At 44.7% G+C, this 22,944-nt stretch overlaps 1 protein-coding gene across 1 annotated transcript in view; it reads left to right on the forward strand.

Annotated features, from left to right (window-relative positions):
* Positions 1 to 3,971: 3,971 nt before the first annotated feature.
* Positions 3,972 to 22,944, forward strand: part of PDILT (protein disulfide isomerase like, testis expressed) — a gene marked incomplete at its 3' end in the record, with an annotated part of 29,178 nt that continues 10,205 nt past the window's right edge. The window contains exons 1-6 of the mRNA XM_081258026.1: positions 3,972 to 4,176; positions 10,492 to 10,698; positions 17,406 to 17,539; positions 18,454 to 18,591; positions 21,518 to 21,628; positions 21,710 to 21,835. Of these exons, the coding sequence (XP_081114152.1) occupies positions 3,975 to 4,176; positions 10,492 to 10,698; positions 17,406 to 17,539; positions 18,454 to 18,591; positions 21,518 to 21,628; positions 21,710 to 21,835 (918 nt within the window). The 5' untranslated portion in view covers positions 3,972 to 3,974. The remainder of the gene's footprint in view (positions 4,177 to 10,491; positions 10,699 to 17,405; positions 17,540 to 18,453; positions 18,592 to 21,517; positions 21,629 to 21,709; positions 21,836 to 22,944) is intronic.

A 22,944-nucleotide genomic window follows, 5' to 3' on the forward strand; every position in this document is an offset into this window, starting at 1 on the left:
TCACCCCTCTAGGTCATGGCAAAGCACGGAGCTGATCTCCTTGTGCTATGTGCTGCTTCCCACTAGCTATCTATTTTACATTCGGTAGTGTATATATGTCGATGCTACTCTCACTTTGCCCCAGCTTCCCCCTCCCACCATGTGTCCTTAAGTCCATTCTCTATGTCTATGTCTTTATTCCTGCCCTGCCACTAGGTTCATATATGTGTTAGCATACGGTATTTATTTTTCTCTTTCTGACTTACTTCACTCTTTATGACAGACTCTAGGTCCATCCACCTCACTACAAATAACTCAATTTTGTTTCTTTTTATGGCTGAGTAATATTCCATTGTATATATGTACCACATCTTCTTTATCCATTCATCTGTCAATGGACACTTAGGTTGATTCCATGTCTTGGCTATAGTAAATAGAGCTGCAATGAACATTGTGGTACATGACTCTTTTTGAATTATGGTTTTCTAAGGGTGTATGCCCAGTAGTGGGATACCGCTTGCTGGGTCATATGGTAATTCTATTTTTCACTTTTTAAGGAACCTCCATACTGTTCTCCATAGTGGCTGTATCAATTTACATTTCCACCAACAGTGCAGGAGGGTTCCCTTTTCACCGCACCCTCTCCAGCATTTATTGTTGCTAGATTTTTTGATAATGGCCATTCTGACCAGTGTGATACCTCACTGTAGTTTTGATTTACATTTCTCTAATAATTAGTGATGTTGAGTGTCTTTTCATGTGCCTCTTGGCCATCTGTATGTCTTCTTTAATTTTGAATTAATAGTCTAGGGTGAGAGGAGCATCAGTATTGCCTTAAAATCTCCCCAGAGAATTTTAATGTGAATCCAAGTTAAAGAAGTACTAATCAAGCACAAGTTCTTTATGAATCCTCACAGCTACTCTGGGATACAGGACTACTCACCCATTCTGCAGAGGGAAGTGCTGTGCTCTGATAGTGGACTTTGCCAATCTGAGGATCTGTGACCACTTCCAAAGTCCAGAATATGAGGTATGGGCATGAGGGCAGTGTGCTATTGTGATTTAGACCTGAGGGTAGCAAACTTTTCCTGCAGAGGGCCAGATAATAAATATTTTTGGCTTTGCTGGCCACATAGGGTCTCTGCTGCAACTACTTCACCCAGCAGTTGTGGTAAATGCAGCCATAGACGATAGTGACGGAACGGGCGTGGCTGTGACCCTCTAACACTGTATTTATAAGAAGCAGCAGGCCATAGTTTGCGACCCCTGGTTTAGACCCATAGGCATGGGGCTCAGATACACCTGAGCTCAAGTCTCGCTCCTTCTTCTTGGATGGGTCTCCACCTTGTAAGGTGGGCATCATAATTGTACCTACCTCACAGACAGACGTGCTGTGAGGGTTAATGAGGTGATGAGTGTAAAGCTCAAATACTAGCTTACTACGTAGTGATTGATTTATTACTGTGGGCGGGCATGGGACTGGGGACTGGGTCTGCAGTGGTGCGCAGAAAGACACAGGGTTGGGGTTTCAGCACAGAGAAGGCACAGAAGGTAGGACCCCTTTCTCAGGACCCCAAAAGCATCAAAGCTCTTGCCCCTCTTCCCCATTCTCCTCCCTCCTGTTAGGAAGGCACACTTTTATCTCCTTTGGGGAAGGTAACTGTTCCTTCTGTCAACATGTTCTTCCAAACCTAGAGTTTATAGCATAAACCTTTGAGTAGTCAAAAACCCTTTTCTTTCTGAAAAGCCCAGTTCTTGCAATTGGAGCTCTGGCTTGCAAGTGTCTTGTCCCTGCTGAGTTTCAAAGGCCTGTTTTGCAGCCCTAAACCAAAAATTCGATTCTGTTCTCTGTTGCCAGCCTCAGTCCTCCCCTCTGAGACAGGGTGTGATTGAATGGTGGATACCAGGGGTGGTGGTAGGGCAGAAGCCTCAGTTGGTGTCTCAAAACACTGTTCACTACATCAGTTTTGCAGGGGGACACTAGAGAGGCAGTACATTATGGTGGTTAAGGGAATGGGTTCTGTAGCTGGATTGCCTTGTTTAAAATCCTGACTCTGGGGCTTCCCTGGTGGCGCAGTGGTTGAGAGTCCGCCTGCTGATGCAGGGGACACAGGTTCGTGCCCTGGTCCGGGAAGATCCCACATGCCGCGGAGCGGCTGGGCCCGTGGGCCACGGCCGCTGGGCCTGCGCGTCCGGAGCCTGTGCTCCGCAACGGGAGAGGCCACAACAGTGAGAGGCCTGCGTACCGCAAAAAAAAAAAAAAAAAAAAAAATCCTGACTCTGTCACTTATTAGCTGTGTGGCCTTGGGCAAATCACTTAACCTCTATGTGCCTCATTTTATACTCATTAAATGGGGATTATAGTACTATACTTACCTTATAGAGTCGTCATAAGAGAGGTGATGACATGGAATGCATTAAAACAGCACCTGGTACATGACAAGTATGTTTAGCTACAGGTATTTATAAAATTTAGCACTCGAGAATTGGTCACAATTCTTTATATATTAGACCAAAAAATTACATCAGAGGGTCTACTTTTAAAAAATCCTCAGATAGTGTGCCAAACATATTTCCCAGGGAAATATCAAGTATCTATTCATTCATGCTCATTTTCCTATCATAAATGCCAGGTGCTAGGAATACAGCACTCAACGAAGGAATTCAGGTCCTTATACGTTTAATCTGAACTTGCTATATGTCTTCTTATTTAAAACACTTGGGTAGTCTGTATGCTACACAGGAAAATGGCTCTGTGCTTGTAGAGAACATGCAAAGATCTGTGACAGTGATCCTATGCTTTAAATTATTAGGGAAAACCTATGTTATCAGGGAGAGTGGAACTTACAGAGAGGCAGCTGCTGACCCAAACCATTCTAACAGATAAGAATTGTAAAAAAACATAAATAAATAAAAATAGAAAAGAATAAGAAAAAAAGAGGAAAGGAAATCATGTCATAGATCTAATATGTACTCTTATCAGAAGGAATCTGGGGTATATTTCATCTCATTGAGTAAGACAATCAGAACAATGAACAGTATACATATCTAATTCCATTTATTTTTACATATGTACATTCAAATATACATTCATATGGGCATTTTCAACATCAGTAAAGATTCATTCCAAACTGTTAAGAGGCACTTTCTCAGGGGTGGTGTTATGGGAGAAATTTCTATTTTCTATTTAACATTTTTTTATTGTATTGCTTGGAATTTTTACAAGTGTGCATTATGGTGATTACTTTTTTTTTTGCGATACGCGGGCCTCCCACCGTTGTGGCCTCTCCCATTGCGGAGCGCAGGCTCCGGACGTGCAGGCTCAGTGGCCATGGCTCACGGGCCCAGCCGCTCCGCGGCATGTGGGATCCTCCCGGACCGGGGCACGAACCCGTGTCCCCTGCATCGGCAGGGGGACTCTCAACCACTGCGTGACCAGGGAAGTCCCTATGGTGATTACTTTTAAAAGAAATATTTACACTTGAGAAAATTTGCTCAAAAATCAAATGGGGTACACTGTCAAGTAGTGAGCTGCCCATCAAAAGAGGTATTCAAGCAGGAGCTGGAGGAGCATGAAGCAGAGGCTGTGATAGGGATTGGACCAGTCATCTCTGAGACCCAGAGGCTCACCCTGGGATTCTGGACTGGGTTTCATATCCGAAAAATTCTCACCTAGTGTCTGGGGAGCCAGTGGGCTTGAGTGGCTGGCATGTGATTTGGCTTTCTGCTGCTCCAAGTGGGCCGTGCTCCTCTGAACTAACCCTGCACCGTTTCCATGGGCCCTGAGGTTAGCATAACGCTTTGTCTCTCCTTTGCCAGCTTGCTTTGCTGAGCTGTGGGCACTGCTAGGGGGGCAGTGGGACATGCTCAGGCCATGTTCTCCACATCAGGACTGACCTGGCAGGGAAGGAGATGGGGAGGGAGTGATGACATGTGGTCCCACCACCTGTGTTGATAAGGGTTCTTGTTCTTGTTTCTGCACCTGCAGGACAGCAATGGAGCTGCTCTGGATGTCTCTGCTGCTGGTGGCCTCTTGTGTCGGCACTGTCCAGGGCTCACCAGAGGTGGATGTCAAGGAAGCCAGCATCAACATGTCCCAGCCCTTGCACATCCTGGTGGAGAAAAACTTGATGGTGCTAACACCTGCCGGCCTGACCCAGATGCTGAATGAGACCCGCTTCCTGATGGTGCTCTTCCGTGAGTGTCCCTCACTCCTGGGCAGTGGGTGATGGGTGGGCTGAGACCTGCCCCCTTTCTCCTGGCAGCGAGAGGAGTTTTATTTATTTATTTATTTTAAAATAAATTTATTTATTTATTTTATTTTTGGCTGCACTAGGTCTTCGTTGCTGTGCACGGACTTTAGTTGCGGCAAGCAGGGGCTACTCTTCGTTGTGGTGCGCGGGCTTCTCATTGTGGTGGCTTCTCATGTTGTGGAGCACGGGCTCTAGGTGCGCGGGCTTCCGTCATTGTGGCACGTGGGCTCAGTAGTTGTGGCTCGGGGGCTCTAGAGCGCAGGCTCAGTAGTTGTGGCACACGGGCTTAGTTGCTCCAAGGCAGGTGGGATCTTCCCGGACCAGGGCTCGAACCCCTGTCCCCTGCACTGGCAGGCAGATTCTTAACCACTGTGCCACCAGGGAAGTCCCCAGAGGAGTTTTAAATATTGGTAAACACATGAGAACACGTTTTAATAATAATTAAAAAAATAATATATATAACGTCATCCTCAATTTACAGATGAGTATACTGAGGTCCAGGGAAATTAAGCAACTTGCAAGATACTATGTTGCCACTCTTGTCTTGATTTGTATCTGGCTCCTCTGTCCCACTGAAGGCAAGAAGCCAGGATTTACCCTCAGGTGTCTTTACCATTCTGAACCTCAGTTTTCTCCTCTGTAAAATGGGCATGAACATAAGGGCCACACTGGATTATTGTGAAGACTAAATAAGATCGCGTGTTAAGTTGCTGCGACACAGTTATGGGCACGCTCTTGAGAAAGATTTTTAGTTCATCACCTTTACTGTCTGAATTTTGCTTGCCCACGTTTATTCTTTAGGCTTTGCATCAGACCTCATTTTGATAGAGAGAACAGACTTCTTTTTCCTGAGACGCTGGCACAGACCTGTCTGTGCCTGGGGACAGGGTAGAAGGGATTTTCCTAACAGTCACATAGTGAGCACTTACTGTGGGCCAGGCACTGTCCCTATAGCCCAGTAAATGTCATATAATCCTCACAGTGACCCAGTGTGGTGCCACTATTTGTCTCCCTATTTTGGGACATTTCACAATTGAAATTGAATTTACATCTGCTCTTGAAAAAACAAAAGTTCTGGAAGCACTGGCTTACATTCCTGCAATGTGACAGTTGGCTGGAGCTGAATAACGATTCCCCGTTTTGATCAGAAAACATGCTTGTCAGTTTACCACATCCCTATCCAGCCAATCCCACACAGTCACACCCCTGCCTCACCCCTCTAGTATCTGAGTTTGTGTTCCCTGCCTGAAATTCAGGCCTCCCAGCTCCTTCCGCAATTTTTGTCTCTTCTCATTTGATACATTCTCTCTGAGTGATGCCCCTTCAGTGGGGGAGTGTCGGGTAACTGAATGGATCCCAGTGCTTCCTCAGCTGGCTTGTGCAGCTACTTCATAGCAACATAGAACAAAAACATTCTTTTTGTGCCCTTAACCTTGGTAGTTCACAGAAGGGAAAATCTAATTGGGTCATTTTGCCTCCATCCAATGTGGAGCATGGCTATTGTGTAAAGTTCCATCAAAATAGTTCCAAGCCTCTGACTTCCATCCAGCTCAGGCTGTTGATGGTTTGTTTCCTTCAAAGTGTCAGGATGCATGCCTAGTTTTACTTCAAGCCCATGGAGCAAGACCTAGGAGAGATCCAGTTTGGGCCATTTTCTTTACATGAGCCTGTGAGCAGGACATGATTTCCACTTTGCTGAACTACTCCTCCAGCTGGTTCCCTGCATCCCTCATTCACACCAAGACTTGGGCCACTACTTGAACATTTGTTTTATGGCTCCTTTCTCAGAAGAATTGTGAACTCTGCAGCTGCTCTACCTGCTGTGGATTATGAGTTAATGGTTTGCACAGGTCAGACATCTAAGCCATCTTCTCTTTTTTGCTGCAGCCTTAAAAACCCTGAATCCTAGACCCTCGGTGGAGACATTGAAGGATTTAGAGCCACATACTTTGCATGACACAACACACATTGCAACACTCATTTACCCTTCCAGAATTGCACAGCAGGTAGCCAAGCCTGGATAACCTATCCTGTCCGTGTGAGAATGCAAGCTCTGTCCATGACTACTCTGTTTATTTTTAATGAACTTATTTATTTGTTTTTATTTTTGGCTGTGTTGGGTCTTCATTGCTGCACGTGGGCTTTCTCTAGTTGCGGTGAGCGGGGGCTACTCTTCATTGCGGGGCGCGGGCCTCTTACTATCGCGGCCTCTCTTGTTGCAGAGCACAGGCTCCAGACGCGCAGGCTCAGTAGTTGTGGCTCACGGGCTTAGATGCTCTGTGGCATGTGGGATCTTCCCAGACCAGGGCTCAAACCCGTGTCCCCTGCAATGGCAGGCGGATTCTTAACCACTCTTCCACCAGGGAAGCCCCTGATCATAGGTTTTTATCCTTCAGTTTGTTAATATGGTGTATCTCATTGATAGATTTGCATATATTGAAGAATTCTTGCATTCATCACAGTTTCACTTTCAGTGCTTGTGACTGGTCTGTTCATATTTTCTATTTCTTCCTGGTTCAGTCTTGGAAGGTTGTACTTTTCTAAGAATTTGTCCATTTCTTCCAGATTGTCCATTTTATTGGCATATAGTTGCTTGTTGTAATCTCTTATGATCCTTTGTATTTCTGCAGTGTCAGTTGTTACTTCTCCTTTTTCATTTCTAATTCTGTTGATCTGAGTCTTCTCCCTTTTTTTCTGGCTAATGGTTTATCAATTTTGTTTATCTTCTCAAAGAACCAGCTTTTAGTTTTATTGATCTTTACTATTGTTTTCTTCATTTCTTTTTCATTTCTTTCTGATCTGATCTTTATGATTTCTTTCCTTCTGCTAACTTTGGGGTTTTTTTGTTCTTTCTCTAATTGCTTTAGGTGTAAGTTTAGGTTGTTTATTTGAGATTTTTCTTGTTTCTTGAGGTAGGATTTTATTGCTGTAAAGTTCCCTCTTAGAACTGCTTTTGCTACATCCCATAGGTTTTGGGACGTTGTATTTTCATTGTCATTTGATCAGGTTCCAATGAATGTACAGCTGAATTGTCTCCATGCCTCATGAGACAGGCACCAAGACCTGAGGGGTGTATGCATCCATTTCACCTTTACACACTCAGGATTCAAGGCTCCAAAGCCCTAAAGGCAAATTTTAAAAAGACAGAAGCTAGTAAATAGGACTGTAAATTATAAAGAGTGGGTTTGGCTCTCCACAGTCTATCTGCTTTGACTAGAACCACTCAGAGCAGGGGAGATGGGAAACCCACCCCTCCAGGAAAAAGGAACATTTTTCAGACCAGCTTACCTATAAGGTCAGTTAGAGCATGGGTCTTGGAGTCAGTCAGCCATGGAGCTGAACTCAGCCTAATGCTTACTAGCTGTGAAACCTCTGGGCTTCTGTTTCCTTGTCTAACATTCCTCACCTGTAATAGCAGATGACTCATAGGGTTGTTCTGAGGATTCGCCAAGATAATGCGTGTAACACTTAGCAAAGCACTTGGCATAGTAAGTGTTCAATAAATGTTGTTATCTTGTTATCATTACTACCATCATCATCACCAGCATCATCACTATCATCATCCTTCTGGTTGCTCAGGTCAAAATGTCAGAGTCATCCTTGATTTCTTTCATTTACACTCCACCCCCAAGCCATCAGTAAATCCTGTCAACTCTTCCAAGATCCCTCTAGGCTCTGACCATTTCTCACCGCTTGCCTGGTTCAAGCCATTACTATCTCTCACTTGGATTATTACAGTGGCTCCAGCTAGTCTCCTTTTTTCTCTTTGGTCTAATCTCCATATAACATTCAGGACAATCCAGTAAAAGAGTAAGTCATCACATCTAACTCTGCTCCAAACCCTCCAGTACATTTCCACAACCCTCGGAGGAAAGGCCAGTTTATTCAGTGGTCTACACGGCCTGTGTCACCTGACCTCACCCAGCTCACTCTGTTCCAGACCCAATGGATTTCTTGTCATCCCTCAAACATGTTGCATGTGCTCCCACCTCAGGGCCTTTGCATGTATGGCTCCTTTGTCTGGAACTCTCTCCCTCCTGTGAGCAAGCACACAGCTTGCTCCCTTATCTTCTTCAGTCTTTATTAAAATGTTCCTTCTCAGTGTGGCCTCCTTTCGCCTCTCTACTTAAACTCCATTCCCCTGACACTCCCAACTTCCACCTCTGCTTCTTTTTTCTCCATAGCACTTAGCATCTAACATAGAACATAATCTGCTTCTTTATTTTGTTTATTTTCTGCCTTCTCCAATGAGAGCAGTGATTTTTATCAATCTGTTTGTTGTTAAGTCCCCAATACCTAAAACATTTCCTGGCACATGGAAGATTCTAAAAAAGATTTGTCAGATGAATGAGTGAATGAATCCCATTACTGTTACTGTTAGGTCCCATCCATCCAGCTCTCAGATCCTAGCTGTCACAACCTCTTTCTCTCACTTCCATTTTGGACACTGAAGAGCACTGGGCTGTGTGTGGAACCTCAAAAACTCCACTGTTTAGACAAGTGTTTTTCTTGCCCCAAGCTCGTATCCTTAGAAACTCTGATTTGGATGCTATGTCAATTAGCAGCCCTGAGCCAGGCACTGCCGAATCCACGAGGGAGGCAGAGGAGAAGCCTGCAGGCCAGAGTGGCTGGCAACAGGCCAGCACCTGCTGGTGGTGATTGATGGGGGTATCGAAGGCGATGATGGTGACAAAGCAGGCAGTGGAAAGGCATCGATCTACAAGAGAGGCAAAAATTCCCACTTCCTGTCCATTGATTGGGAGTTTAATGAAAACGATCATTCACTTTCGGGTTCCATCACTGGAGCAGGTGTGCTAACTGGCAATAGGGCGTGTGCCAGCTGTCCCAGGCCTAGCCTTCTGGGTTTTGCTTTACAAAAGCCCTCTCCGTTGGACTTGGAACTTGCCCATAGCATTGGAAGTGATTTGCACTTTTTCCAAATGCTCCAGATGGACAAGGGAGTTTGAAAAAGATAAACTGTTCTGGCTTGAAAGGGAATTAATGACCCCCTGCCCTGGCTCGGCCCACCTGCTGCAGACACCGGTCGGTGAGGGACCAGCGAGGGGCCTGCAGTTTCACAATCCTCTCAGGAGGAAGGGAGGCAAAACTGCCTGCCTTTTAGCCACCCTCCCATTTAGGCCAGGAAGACCTTTCCTGCTGCTGGGATCCCATGCCAGGCCCCTGAGGCTCTTTCCAGAAAAGGGCTCCTCACTCCAAATGCCACCCTGCTGCCCAGCAATATGATAGCGTCAGGTCTCTTCAACACCCCAGACCAAGGGGATGGGCTGAGTGCGTAAGAGATGGTCATAACCTCCCTCCATCCTTACCCTTCCCACATCTGGCCTTGTTTCCACCAGAGAGTCCCCTGCCATATTACATGCAGAAACAGAGCAACTGGAGGGGCCCAACTTGGCCTGTTAGGTCCAGGAATTTCCACCAGATGGCATTCTCTCTCCTCTCTCTCTCTCTCTCTCTCTCTCTCTCTCTCTCTCTCTCCCCTCTTCTCCTTCCCTCCCTCCCTGCCTCCCTCAGTCCCTCCCTCTCTCTGTCTCTTTCTCTCCTCTCACCTCCCTTCCTCTCTCTTTCTCTCCCCCTCACTATAATTTCTGATAGAAATTTTACAATAATAATGGTGCTAGTAAGAATGCATTATGTACTGACCAAGTTCTAGGCATTGTGCTAAGGGTTGGACACACCCAGTGGAGGTTAGAGAGCAAGCACTCCGGAGCCAGAGTGAGTGGGTCCCATCCTGCTATACCTCCTGCTGCCACGTGGCCTTGGGCAAGCAGGTGTCATTTCAATTGTGCAACAGTTTCCTCATCTGTAACAGTGAGATAATAATAGCAGTACCTGTCCCATAGGGTACTAGGAGGATTAAATGGCTTAATCCATGTAAAACTCTTAGAAAGTAATAAGCACAATACAACTGATTGTAAAATAAATCTTTTGACACCTTCACAAGGTAGCCACTCTTTCCCCACTTTATCGATGAGGAAATTGGAGCTTCAAGAGATGAAGTTGCCCAAGGTTGTATTGTTTCCAGTGTTACCGAACCCAAAGAAACCTGATGTGTGTCTCCCAAACTGACCAATTTCATGAACCGTGTGTCTCACATCCTGTCACATTTCTGAATCTACCCACTAGCAGTGGAGCACCAGAAAAGCCCAGGAGCTAAGCAGGCCAGACAAAACCTCCTCCTTGGGAGACAGGGATGGAGGAAAAGCTCTAGTGAGTTCTGTCTTCATACTGCCTCTTTCAGACGACCCATCCTCAAAACAATCCAGGAACTTAGCTGAGGAGCTGGGCAAAGCCGTGGAGATCATGGGCAAAGGGAAGAACGGGATTGGCTTTGGCAAAGTGGACATCATGGTTGAGAAGGAACTTCGGAAGGAGTTTGACGTCAAGAAGGCCCCAGAGTTGAAGCTGTTTTTTGAGGGTAATAGATCGGAGCCCATCAGCTGCAAAGGTAATGGTACTTCTGTGTCAATCAAGGTAATGCTAACTATGGAAACACAAACATCTGCATTTCAGTGGCTTAGCAGAATTACAAGTTCATTTCTTGCTTGCACTGAGCCCAGTGAGCAGCCAGAAGGTAGAGATGAGGGGACTCTGTTCCCCACAGTCTTTCAAGGACCCAGGCCCCTTCCAGGCTGTGACTTTGTCCTCCCCTAGGACCCCCGAGCTTCCTGCTCTTCCCTCTGTATCTGGCCAGCTATTGGTGCCGAGAGACAAAGGGGCGCCACCAGTGGTGTCCGTGGCCCAGGCCTGGAGATGGCGAATATCACTTCTATTCTCATCCCATTGACCAGAATTCTGTCAGGTCACTCCGCCCAACAGAAAGGCTGGGAAATATGGCCCTGCTCTATGTCTATAAGGAAATAAAAGATTTCGGTGGACATGTAGCTGCCTCCACCACAGCTTGCAACTCAGCTGGTGGGCACTGGAGGCACCATGAGGTGGGATAGTGATGCACATGGTTTATAAACTATAAAGACCAGAGAGTGAGTTCCCCACTCACCTATCTCCCCACTCCCACCGCACTCTTCCACTTTAGAATGATTTTGACAGGGTCCCAGGCCGAGGAAGCACTGGTTGTTCGAAACGGAGACTGGGAGTTGCTAGAACAAGACGGGTTTGAGACAGGGTGACTACCAAACCCTTTCGCTTCTATCATCCTCCATTTAGTTAACTCATTCATCTACTTATTCTACACCTTTTTATTTAGAACCTACCATGTGTCAAGCCCTATCCTGATGTTGTGGAAATTTGAAGAATTTTGTGCTTCAGTGTGGCACATAGCAGGTCCTAAGTTTAAAGAGTGTTAAATATATGGTTGCATAAATGTATGCACAATGGATGGATAGATGGATGGATGGAATAAAACTAATGAACACAGAAGTTCCCAGCACAGCCCTTACTATGTTAGTAGAATGTTCCCATTGTGTATGTTGAATGATTGAATCTCAGAACACTGAGTTTGTATTTTTCAGGGCCTGGCATTTAGCAGGTTTGCAATAAGCCTGTTTGAGAGTTGTTACAAGAACCAAAGGGGCAGGGGGGAGAGGGCCACCGTGTGCAGGGGCTGCAGGATGCCTTGCAGTTCTCAGAATGGACACAAAGGGGGTGTGAGACACACAGGCCAGACTTGCTGAAGAGCCAGCCTCAGGGCAGGTCGCATAAAAGACTTGGAGCCTTGAGGCTCCCAGCTGGTTTGTATGAGGCTGGTGTGTGAAAGGGGAAGAGAAAGAGATGGGGAGGGAGGGCAGGAGTGAGAGAAGGGACAAAGACTGCTGCTTCCTATGCATCGAGTGACAACCCTCAATGGCCACCCACTGACCCTAATCGAGGAGCCCTTTGTGATGTGTTGATTTGGGGGAGGGCTGTGAAGAAACCAGAAGCCCCAGGTTACTTTGTCAAAGTCCATATCTCCTCATGGAGTGGCTCAGGCTCTGGGAGGCCTTCGCCTCCTGAAGGACAGGTGAGGTCCAACTCCACTTAGAGGTAAGAAGGTGACAGCGTAGCGACCTGCAGACTGTCTGAGCCCCCTTTTGTGCTGGGAGCCAGGCCTGGAACCTCCTCTGCCATTCAGGAAGCTTCACTATCACCTCCTCCAGGAAGTCTCCCCTGACTGCCTGGGTCAGGGTGCCTGCCCCGTTTCTGTGGTCCCACAGCACCTGTGCTTCCCCCTCAAAGATCTCATCTCACAGAATTGTATCTCTTCCTCACTGTCTCTCAACTGAGAGCACAGGGCAGAGGCCAATCTCACCTCATTTACTGGGGTCTCCTAAAAGGCTTCCAGAGCTGGTGGACACCTCGGCTTCAAATCCTCACTACATACCTGGGGAACAATCACTTCCTCCTGTTGAATTCTGATTTCCTCATCTGTAAAGTAGGGATGGTAAAGGCGTCTACCTCCAAGGGTTCCTAGGAAGAAAGAATAAGTCTGCACATGTCTGAAGCATTTACTGTGTTCCAGGCACTGTTCTAGTCCCTTCTCAGATGTCACAACACAGTATAGGAGGTGCTTTTACAGATGGGGAAACTGAGGTGCAGAGAGTGCAATAACTCTCAAGGCTCCCCAGCTAATTAGCAGTGGGATCCACAAACATTTTCTCTAAAGGACCAGAAAGTAAATATTTGAGGCCTGACAAGCCAATCTCTGTTGAAACTATTTAACTCTACTGATGCCATGAGAAAGGAGCCATACACAAATAAATGGGCAAGGCTGTGTCCCTATAAAACTTTATTTATAAAATTAGTTGGCAGATCAGATTTGGCCCATGGGCTACAGTTGACTGATCCCTGCTGTACACTGTGCTGTCCTCTAAGTAAATGGCAGATGTGGTTATTATTATCCTCAAACTATTAGTTTCCTGACCCTAGTCTAGTGCCTGGAACACTTAGGTTTTTAATGCATATGTTGGGTTTGAATGGGGTGGAATTGCAAGGAGCCAGCCCGTATTTGTACTGGGCTTGACCATCCCCTTCGTCCTCAGTATTACCCCCAACCATGGAAAGAGGCAGTGGGATGCTGGGATGGAGCCAGAGCCCAGAGTTTAGGACGAGCACTAGCTGTGAGAACTTGAAGCAGCCTCTATTTCTCACTTCCTAAAAAGAATGACTAGAGCCAGTTCTGCCACTTGACAGAGCTTCCCTGAGCTAAGGGGGCGGTGGTACGTTACTGGCCTCCTGCACTGTGACTTTTATGAAAACTTCCCTCAGAGGCAGGTGGGGTTTAGTCTTTGTTGTTTCAAGTCCAGGTTCTCCTCTGGCCTCCAAGGACTGATGGTGGGAGACTTGGCCTTGGCCGTCTCCCTGGAGGGAGGGGGACTCAGGCTGCCTCCAGGCCTTCAATTATGCTGCATTCACAGCTTGTGCCTGGAAATATGCAGCGGAGCTCTGGCCCCAGTCAATCATTGACACGGCATTCATACCTCGGTTGTCACTGTGTCCTCTGGCTCAGAGCCGAGCACCAGGAGAGGCACCTGCCTAGTGGGGACAGTGCCCGATTGGCAGGCACTCAGAAACAAACTGTTTGCCAAGTTCAGAGCTATCTCGGTCCTATGGGGTCCAGAAGGGCAAACAGAGCTCATCCATCCCAGAGAAGAGGGTCCAGGATCAAGTTCCCTCAAACCGAGTTATCTAATGATTCATTCACCTCATCCATTCATCCCATAATTATTTCCTGAGCACCTACTATGAGCCAGACACTACAGGATGTAGGGGAGGAAAATTTTTCCTTTCTGCCCTTCTAGGTTCTTTGGCTGGTCTAATAATTAAATTGACATAAGAATGAGTAAAAGAAGAAAAACAAATTTAATTTCATACGTACAGGAGTCCCAAAGATATGAGGCTCAAAAAAGTGACCAAAACAGGCAGCTTTTATACCTTTTAGACAAAGAAACAATAAAGTTGTGAAGAATTGACAAGGCAAAGGGGTTTGGGCTTGGGGTAGCAAATTAGTGAGGAAGTAACAAGGTTTTTTTTATACAGCCTTCTTGACCTTAAATCCCTATGTCTGGTGATAAGGATGTAGTCTACCGTCCTGGTATAGGGAGGGTACCTCTACATGGGAGATTTATTTCCTGCTTTCGAAGGACAAAGGAGAGTCAGACATCCTTCTTGCACAGGCTATTTCTCAAGTAACTTTAATTCAAAATAATATGCCAAAGTAGTAGAATTTAAGGTGGCATATTCTGTTCCCCCTCAGGAGCTACTGAGAAAGTTAGGAAAAAATCATAGCTTTGGAAACAGACTCAATGAAGAAAATACAACAGGTCATAAAATAGAGACTGATTGAGGGGAGAGTAAGAAAAGACCAAATTGAGAATTAAATAAGCAGCGTGAGATGCCCTTGAGAGCTGAGAGGAAAGGACAGCCCAGGCAGAGGGACTGGTGGATGCCAAGCCCAGTGTGCTGGATGATAAGGATATGGCTGGAGTGTGGACAGAGGGAGAGAGTTGCACAAAGGGAAATCAGAGCAATGAGGACCTGAAATTCAAACCCATTTGGAAGGGTTTTATTCACCTTTATTTTGGTATTTTCAGAATTTCTAAACCAATTCCTTTCAGGTCACTTAAGACATAATTTTTTCAGGCAAAGCTTTAAGAGAAAGAGTTTGTTTTCATGATATGTGCCTCTTTCTTCCTAAAAGATGGCTTGGACGACTGTGAAAATAGAAACTCAGCCTTGGGGCTGGTGTCCAGGAGGAGGGGGTGACTTCAGTGGGTGGAGAGCCATGGTCTGAGGGTGGCATGAAGCCTCCCTCGCCCCCTCTGTCCCTTGAGACCACCACACCATCCTCTTATGAACTTTTAGAGGCCTGATTCACTGTGGCTTTTTATTTTATTTATTTATTTTTTTTTGCGGTTTGCAGGCCTCTCACTGTTGTGGCCTCTCCCGTTGCGGAGCACAGGCTCCGGACGCGCAGGCTCAGCGGCCGTGGCTCACGGGCCCAGCCGCTCCGCGGCATGTGGGATCCTCCTGGACCGGGGCACGAACCTGCGTCCCCTGCATCGGCAGGCGGACTCCCAACCACTGCGCCACCTGGGAAGCCCTACTGTGGCTTTTTAAATGGTCTAATCTGTACCTACTAAAGCTGGACACAGCGTCCCCATGACCAGAAATTCTTCTCCTGGGCATGTACCCAACAGAAGTGCATACAATGTGCCCCTAGAGACATGCACAAGAATTAATTCTTAATAGCTCCAAACTATAAACAAACCAAATGCCCATTAACAGGGAATGGATAAATAAGTTGTGGAATATAATGCTACACAGCAGTGGGAACGAATCTACAGGTGCAACATGGAGGAATCTCACACGTATAGTGAAGCCAGATCCTAAACACATTTTTTTTTTTTTTTTTTTTTCCGTACGTGGGCCTCTCACTGTTGTGGCCTCTCCCGTTGCGGAGCACAAGCTCCGGACGCGCAGGCTCAGCGGCCATGGCTCACGGGCCTAGCCGCTCCGCGGCATGTGGGATCTTCCCGGACCGGGGCACGAACCCGTGTCCCCTGCATCGGCAGGCAGACTCTCAACCACTGCGCCACCAGGGAAGCCCCCTAAACACATACTGTATGACTCTATATAAACTTCAAGAGCAGGTTGTTAGAAGTTAGGATAATGGTTACCTATAGGTGAGGGTTGGGTAGTGGCTGGGAGGGGGCACAATGGAGATTTCCGAGGGGCTGATAACGTTCTATTTCTTTATCTGGATGATATTTATACATGTGTGTTCATTTTATGAAATTTCATCAAACTATACATTATAATTTGTATACCTTTATGCATGTAAACATACTGCATTATAAATTTTTAAAAGGCCTAATATTCTTAGAAAAAGTAAGCAAAGACACTGAAAATAGTGTCCTTTCCAGTCGATTTAGCAACTCAGTGTGCATTCCTCAAGCCCCAGGCAGCAATTTGTCCTGCCACAGGGCTTTTGCACAGGCTGTTTTCTCTGCCTTTCCTTTTCCAGTTGCTTCCTGTTAACTCCTATGTATCCTTCAGTTTTCAGCTCATAAGTGATTTCCTCCAGGAAGCTCTCCTTGACTTCACAGTCTAGGTCGTGTATCTTTTATACAGGTTCATAGAACTTTGCTTTTGAATACTTACTTTGGGTGTGATTATACACTTGTTTGTGCAGTTATTTGATAGTTGTCCTCCTCAACAGAATGAGAGCTGCATAGTCTTGTTTCTGCTCACCATTTTATCCCCAGGACCAAACACAGCATTCAGTAATGTAATAGGCACCCAATGCATATTTATCAAATGAATGAACGAGTGAAGGAGTGAAGAATAAAGGAGAACTTTGTATTGGCCTTTTTGGCCAACCCAATATGTTGCCCAAAGCTACTCACAACAAACATTGCTTTAGCTCATAAACTCATTTTAAACAATCCATTGTATTCTATAGCAGGCCTTGACAGAAAATAATATTTTACATTACCTGCCACCATATGAAACTGATGATCCTAACAAACACAAGTCCATTTGTAGCCTTGAGTACATTCTGGCACACCATTATGTCTCCCCAGATATGGTAGATGTGTCCCAATTTTAGATGTTTTTTATGTGCTTGGCACTTCCCATATGATAGCTGAGAAATGGAAGCCAGGGTATATGACCTCAGTGGACATCTAGGTCTCAGCTAAGGAACTGGAGACACAGGGAGATAATGGAATTCTCCCAAGGGTGCAGAGCTAGCTGGCCTTTTTATTTACATTTAAAAATTTTATGTTTTAAAAAAATAAATCCATCTTCCTGTCACTTTGAAGGGTGAATAAGAAAACACAGCTGGGCATGCTTCCTCCCGGGTTTGATTCCCAGCTTCACTAGCGGAGTGACCAATGGCAAAGTTGAACCTCAATTTCCTCATCTGCAAGATTGGGAGAATATGTATCCCATAGGGTTATTGTGGGGATGTAATACATGCAAAATGCTCAGCCCAGTGCCTGGTCCTTGGTAAGTGCTCAGTCAAGTTTAGCTGCTGTTGTTAATGTTCACGTTTTGGGGCTCAGGTGGGGAGGAGAGGAGAAACTGACCTTGGTCTTCAAGGGGTGGGAATCCAAGACAAGAGGTTTCTACTCATTTAACTTGCAGAAGACAGGACTTGCTCCAGTTCAAGAGGAAACTTCTGTGGGGTCCATTTAATTGTATGTCTCTCTCCAGGAGTGGTTGAATCTACTGCCTTGGTTGTTTGGTTGAGAAGACAAATTAGCCAGAAAGCATTTTTGTTCTCTGACACCAATGAGATAGCAGAGTTTGTGAATTCCAGGCCCTTGGTCATCATTGGCTTCTTCCAGGTACTGCATTCAAGAGGTGGGAGGTGGCTTCTCCACTGATGAGGAGTCCTGTGTCTGGGAGGGTGGGTAGGGTGAGGACAGGTCTCCCATTTAGGTTAATTCCATGCCCATTCTTCCTTTTTCAATGAACTGGTTTTCTGGGGGAACTGCAGGATAAAAAATAAAGAAAAAACGGAAGCTGAAATGGTAAGAGAAGCTAACTACAAAGATGGACAGTAATGGGGAGAGAGGAGAGGAGATTGACATATATTGAACTGGTTTTGATAGTATAACTGATCTTTTGGGGGGTCCATTTAGAATATCACTGAATGATAAATGATTTGCAAATTGTTCTTGCTTTTGGAGAATGAGTTTCTTATACATCTTAACTCATTTCCTATAACTTTGATGACTCCTCCCCTTCTCTGAGTAGAAGTCAGACCATTGGGATTATATTTATACAAGGGGAGAGTTTGTACCTTTTCTCTCCCATCCTACATTTTGACACCGTTTTTGGTCCCAATTTTCTTTCAAGCTAAAGAAGAAGGTTGAAACTACAACCATATCATGATATCAAGTTCATATTTGGTACCACATGTGGTCAAATCAATGGCCTCTTCTGAAAGCAATTAAGGAATAAATGTTAAAAAGTCTTCACATCTGTGTTAGAACAGCCTTCACTCTAATACTTGGGAAAGGTCAAGTTTATCAATTCTCTCCATTCATCTCTGTGGATTTGCCTATTTTGCCTTAGTCATAGCCATAGAAGTATTCTGGGTATGAAACATCCATGAAAGTGGATTTAGGTGGCCCAGCAAAACCACAGAACTTGGAAAGGTGAAGAGATGAATTAGTCACTATTTTCACCCTGTCCTTAAAAAATCCAGGCATTTTGCTTCCTACCAAAGCCTCATCAGACATCTCACCCCAAACAGGACTTAGAGGAAGAAGCAGCAGAGTTGTTCTATGATGTGATCAAAGACTTCCCAGAACTAACGTTTGGAGTGATTTTGATTAGAAATGCCATTGGGCGTTTCCACGTCACCCTTGACAGTGTTCTGGTGTTCAGAAAGGTAGGACTTTGGTCTTATTGCTAGTGAGGGGGCTCTAGTTCAAAATAATGAACTATGTGTGTATGTATGGGTTTTGGGTATAAATTCTGGTTCTGCACTTGTGAACTCAGGGGCATTGGACTAGTTGGTTTCTGGGAAATCAGAGTCTCCTGTTGTCTCTCTGGCCTTTCTAGTCATTTTCCATTGGGAGTTCCTCCTTTCCTTAACCAGTAAATGACATTAATTAAGGCTCAATCTTCTGCCCCGAGTTTTCCTCTGGTCCATCTCCCTTTCCCCATCACCCATGACTTACAAATCTCCATCTCCAGCCAGACTTCTCTAATCTCCAGACCTTTATATCCATCACTAGATGTCTCAACATGGCCATGCCTAAAGTCATAATCTCCCCTCCAGATCCTCTTCTAGTGTTTTTTCTCTCAGTGAATGGTGTCACCATCTATCCCAGCTCCTCTGTAAGCAAAGCCAGAACACCTAGGCATCATTCTAACACCTCCCTCTTCTCCATCCTTCAAAACCAATCCATCAGCCCAATCCCGCTGATTTCTAAATCCAAAATATCCTGTGAATCTATCCATTTCTTTCTACTGCTACCATCCTAGATCAAGTGACCATTCATATTCCATAGCCTAATACAACATACATCCAACTGGTCTACCACATTTTATCTTGTCCTCTAAAGAAAAATCTTTCCAAAATTAAAATCTGATGGTCGCTTTCCTCCTTCCAATCGAAAGCCCTTTAACTGATTCCTATAAATTTTAGGATAAAGATAAGTCCCTGATGAGGCCCACAAAGCCTTCCACAGTCTAACCTCTATTACAAACCTTCCTCCTCTCTCCCTCTGGGATCTAGATCTGAGCTGTCCAATATGGCAGCCACTAGTCACATGTGACTGTTTACATTAAAATTAAATTAAAATTTTAGTTCTTCAATCAAGCTAGCTATTAGTGGATTGTGGCTACTGTATTCAATAGCATTGATTTACAGAGCGTTTCCATCATCACAGAAAATTCTACTGAACGGTATTACTCTAGACACTGTTGTCTGGTTCCTGGAACATGCATTACTCCCTCCCCACACAAAGCTAAATCCTTACAATAACCATGTTGCTTATAGACATGGCTCAGAGAGGTTAGGTTACTTGCCTAAGGCCACACAGGAAGTAGGTGGAGTGATATCCAGATGCTGGTTGACTCTCAGAGAGAAGTCTTCTCGTAGAGAAGACTGTGAGCCATTGTGTTTTACTTAGGCCCATGGAAGTCATTGAAAGATTATAAGTTGGAGAATAAAATAAGCTGATTTGTGCTTTGAATGAACATAGAGTCCAGAAATAGATCCAAATGCATATGGAAATTTAGTATATGATAAAGATGATATTTTAGACCAGTAGGGAAAATAGCATATAATATGCTAGTCATGTTATTCAATGACTAGCATTGGGTAGCCATTTGAAAAAAGAAAACTAAAGCTAAATCTATATATCACTCCTTCCACCAAATTAAATTCCAGATTGATCCCTGATTTTAAAATATAACAATAAAACTGTGGAAAGACCAGAAGATGCCATGGGAGAGTCTGCTTTCTAACCTTGGAGGGAGGGGGAAAGCCCCTTTATAAAGCATGACAGAAACCCCAGAAAGTATGAAAAGAAATATTGATAAATTTGGATCATACAAAAATTTTAAAATTATGCAGAATAAACCCAATCACAAAATCAAAAACCAAATAGCAAACTTGGAAATGCATTTAGGAGAGATTTGGTCTCTGTTAATGGTTAAGAACATGGGCACTAGAGTCAGATTGCCCGGCTTGGAATCTTGGCTCCACCTCTTACTACCTTAGCAACCCTGGGCAAGTCACTTCACTTCTCTGTGCCTCAATTTCCTCAACTGTAAAATGGGCAGAATAATAGTATATAGCACAATGAGATGTTATGAAGATTAAATGAGTTAATACATATAACATATTTAGAACTGTGGCTGGTACAACATGAGCTCTCCATAAGTCTAATTAGGATTATTAAACTATTGTTATGGCCAGGAAAGAGTATAGGCTTTATCTAGGGGACAATAGGGCCTATGAAGTGTTTAAGCAAGAGTTGCATTTTAACATCACTCTGGCTGAAGTGTGAGAGATAGATGGAAGGGAAGCAGGGGGATACATTGGAAGACCATTAGGAGACTTTTGCAGGAGTCCAAGGAATAGGTTTGGACTAGAGGGTGGGATTGGCATAGGTGAAGAGAAGGAGATGGGGTAGAGAGAAATAAGGAGATAGCTGCTTCTTTCTCCTTCCCCCACAGACTTTGATCCTGGGCTAGAGAATTATGTCCTTTCCTGTGCTAATCCAGGTCTTTCTGAGAAGCAGTCATCAGGCAGGATTAATCATGCAAAAGATTAGGGGAAATGCCTTTGAAGGAAAATAGAGAGGGAGCTGGGGGAAACTTATCAGACCATGATGTATCAATAGATCTTTGGAAGGAAGGAAGGTGGGATGGAAGAGCCCTTGACTGCAGCGTAGTTCTAAGAAAGTTCATCAAAGTCCCCTATAAGAGAAGCCCTGTATCTCCCAGAAATGGGCTTGCCTTAGTATCCCTGACAAATTCATTGGTTAGGAGCAGCATGTGAGAAACTGCTCAGCATCAGCACAAATATGTTGATGGATTTCAGAGCAAGGCAGCTGGCGCTGTCCGTCAAGTATACTCCCTGTGTCTGTAGGCTGGAGGTTTTCATGGCTTCCACATACCCATATTCCACCCTCAGGCTAATCTGCCCAACCACCCATATTTATTAAATAACTAGATTATGTATTACACCTGTTACCATGGTGTTTTCCTTTTATCTAAGGGGAAAATTGTGCTATTGTATTTATTAAGTGCCTACATCATGGATGCTACTTCCCTCTAATGTTTTTCTTCGTTTGTCCAAGGGAAAAATCGTGAACCGCCAGGAGCTTATCGATGACAGTACCAACAAACATATCCTCAATCAACTCATAAAACAGCACCTCACAGATTTTGTTATTGAATACAACACTGAGGTCAGTGAGCAAAGGGTCCCCGGAGAAGGGTAGCTGGGGCAGCTGTGTGCAAGGAATGACCTGTTTTCCTTTTAATTTCAGAATAAGGATCTGATTTATGAATTGAACATCCTGAATCACATGTTGCTCTTCGTCTCCAAAAGCTCCAAGTCATTTCGTATGATAATGCAGCAGTATAAATTGGCATCGAAGAAATTCCAAAACAAGGTTTGTGGAAGTTGCCACTGCTCCTTGGGGCTCTTTATTTAGGAATCCAAGACCTGTAGACCCTTATGCGATCCATCTGCCTTACCGATTATAAATTAATCCAGGAAGGATTGGTGTATACATTTGCATACCAATCTCCTGATTTGCATTCTTCTGCCTGCCCAGTGTCTCTTTCTTTCTCACCTAACCTTTGCTCCTTCTTCCCTCATCTTTTTGAGAAGTCTACTATGGGAACATGATTGGTCTGGCTGCTTTTTCAATGGACCATGCTCCACTAAGAGTGGGTGACTGCAGTGTGGCTAGCATTTGGCTTGGAGGTGAGGGGAAGGAAAGACCACTCCTGCCTGAGGTCAAGGAGTGTGAAAAGCCTGAAGGTGTGAAGCAGCACAGACAAGCAGTCGCTGAAGTTCAGGCTTCAGCATCAACAGACCTGGATTCAAATTCTCTTCCTCTTACAAGTGATTTTGTCTTAGATGAGTTTAACCCCTCAGTCTCAGTCACCTCCCGTGTAAAATGGGGAGTTATAGCAAGAATTAGAAGTGCTATATGTAAAGCAATGAGCAAATGTACAATAAAGAGTGCTTTTTTTTTTTTGTTATTATTATCATTAGAAACACTTCAGGGGACTTCCCTGGCAGTCCAGTGGTTAAGACTTCGCCTTCCAGTGCAGGGGGTGCGGGTTTGATCCCTGGTCGGGGAGCTAAGATCCCACATGCCTCTGGGTCAAAAAAACAAAACATAAAACAGAAGCAATATTGTAACAAATTCAGTAAAGACTTTAAAAATGGTCCACATCAAAAAAAATCTTAAAAAAAAAAAAAGAAACACATCAGTTTTTCCTAAGTATTATACCTATATTTATAGAGTTAGCACCATCTGGACTCTGGGGGCTATTTACTTCACTTTTCTCTTTATTTTTATAAGAAGTAAGGTAATGGTAGGTTCTCTTTCTCTTGAAGAAAATTATTCTGAAATTTAAGCAAAACAATTAAAAACTTTGAAACCCCAAATAAATACAGAATAAAGCCACTAGGCATGAGCATATTTAATGTCTGCTACGTCCCACCTCATTTTTCTCCAGGAAAGTTATTCTAATTACAGAAACACCT

The sequence above is a fragment of the Mesoplodon bidens genome (genome assembly GCF_964165515.1).
Source record: "Mesoplodon bidens genome assembly, chromosome: 15".
NCBI classification, from domain to species: Eukaryota; Metazoa; Chordata; class Mammalia; order Artiodactyla; family Ziphiidae; genus Mesoplodon; species Mesoplodon bidens.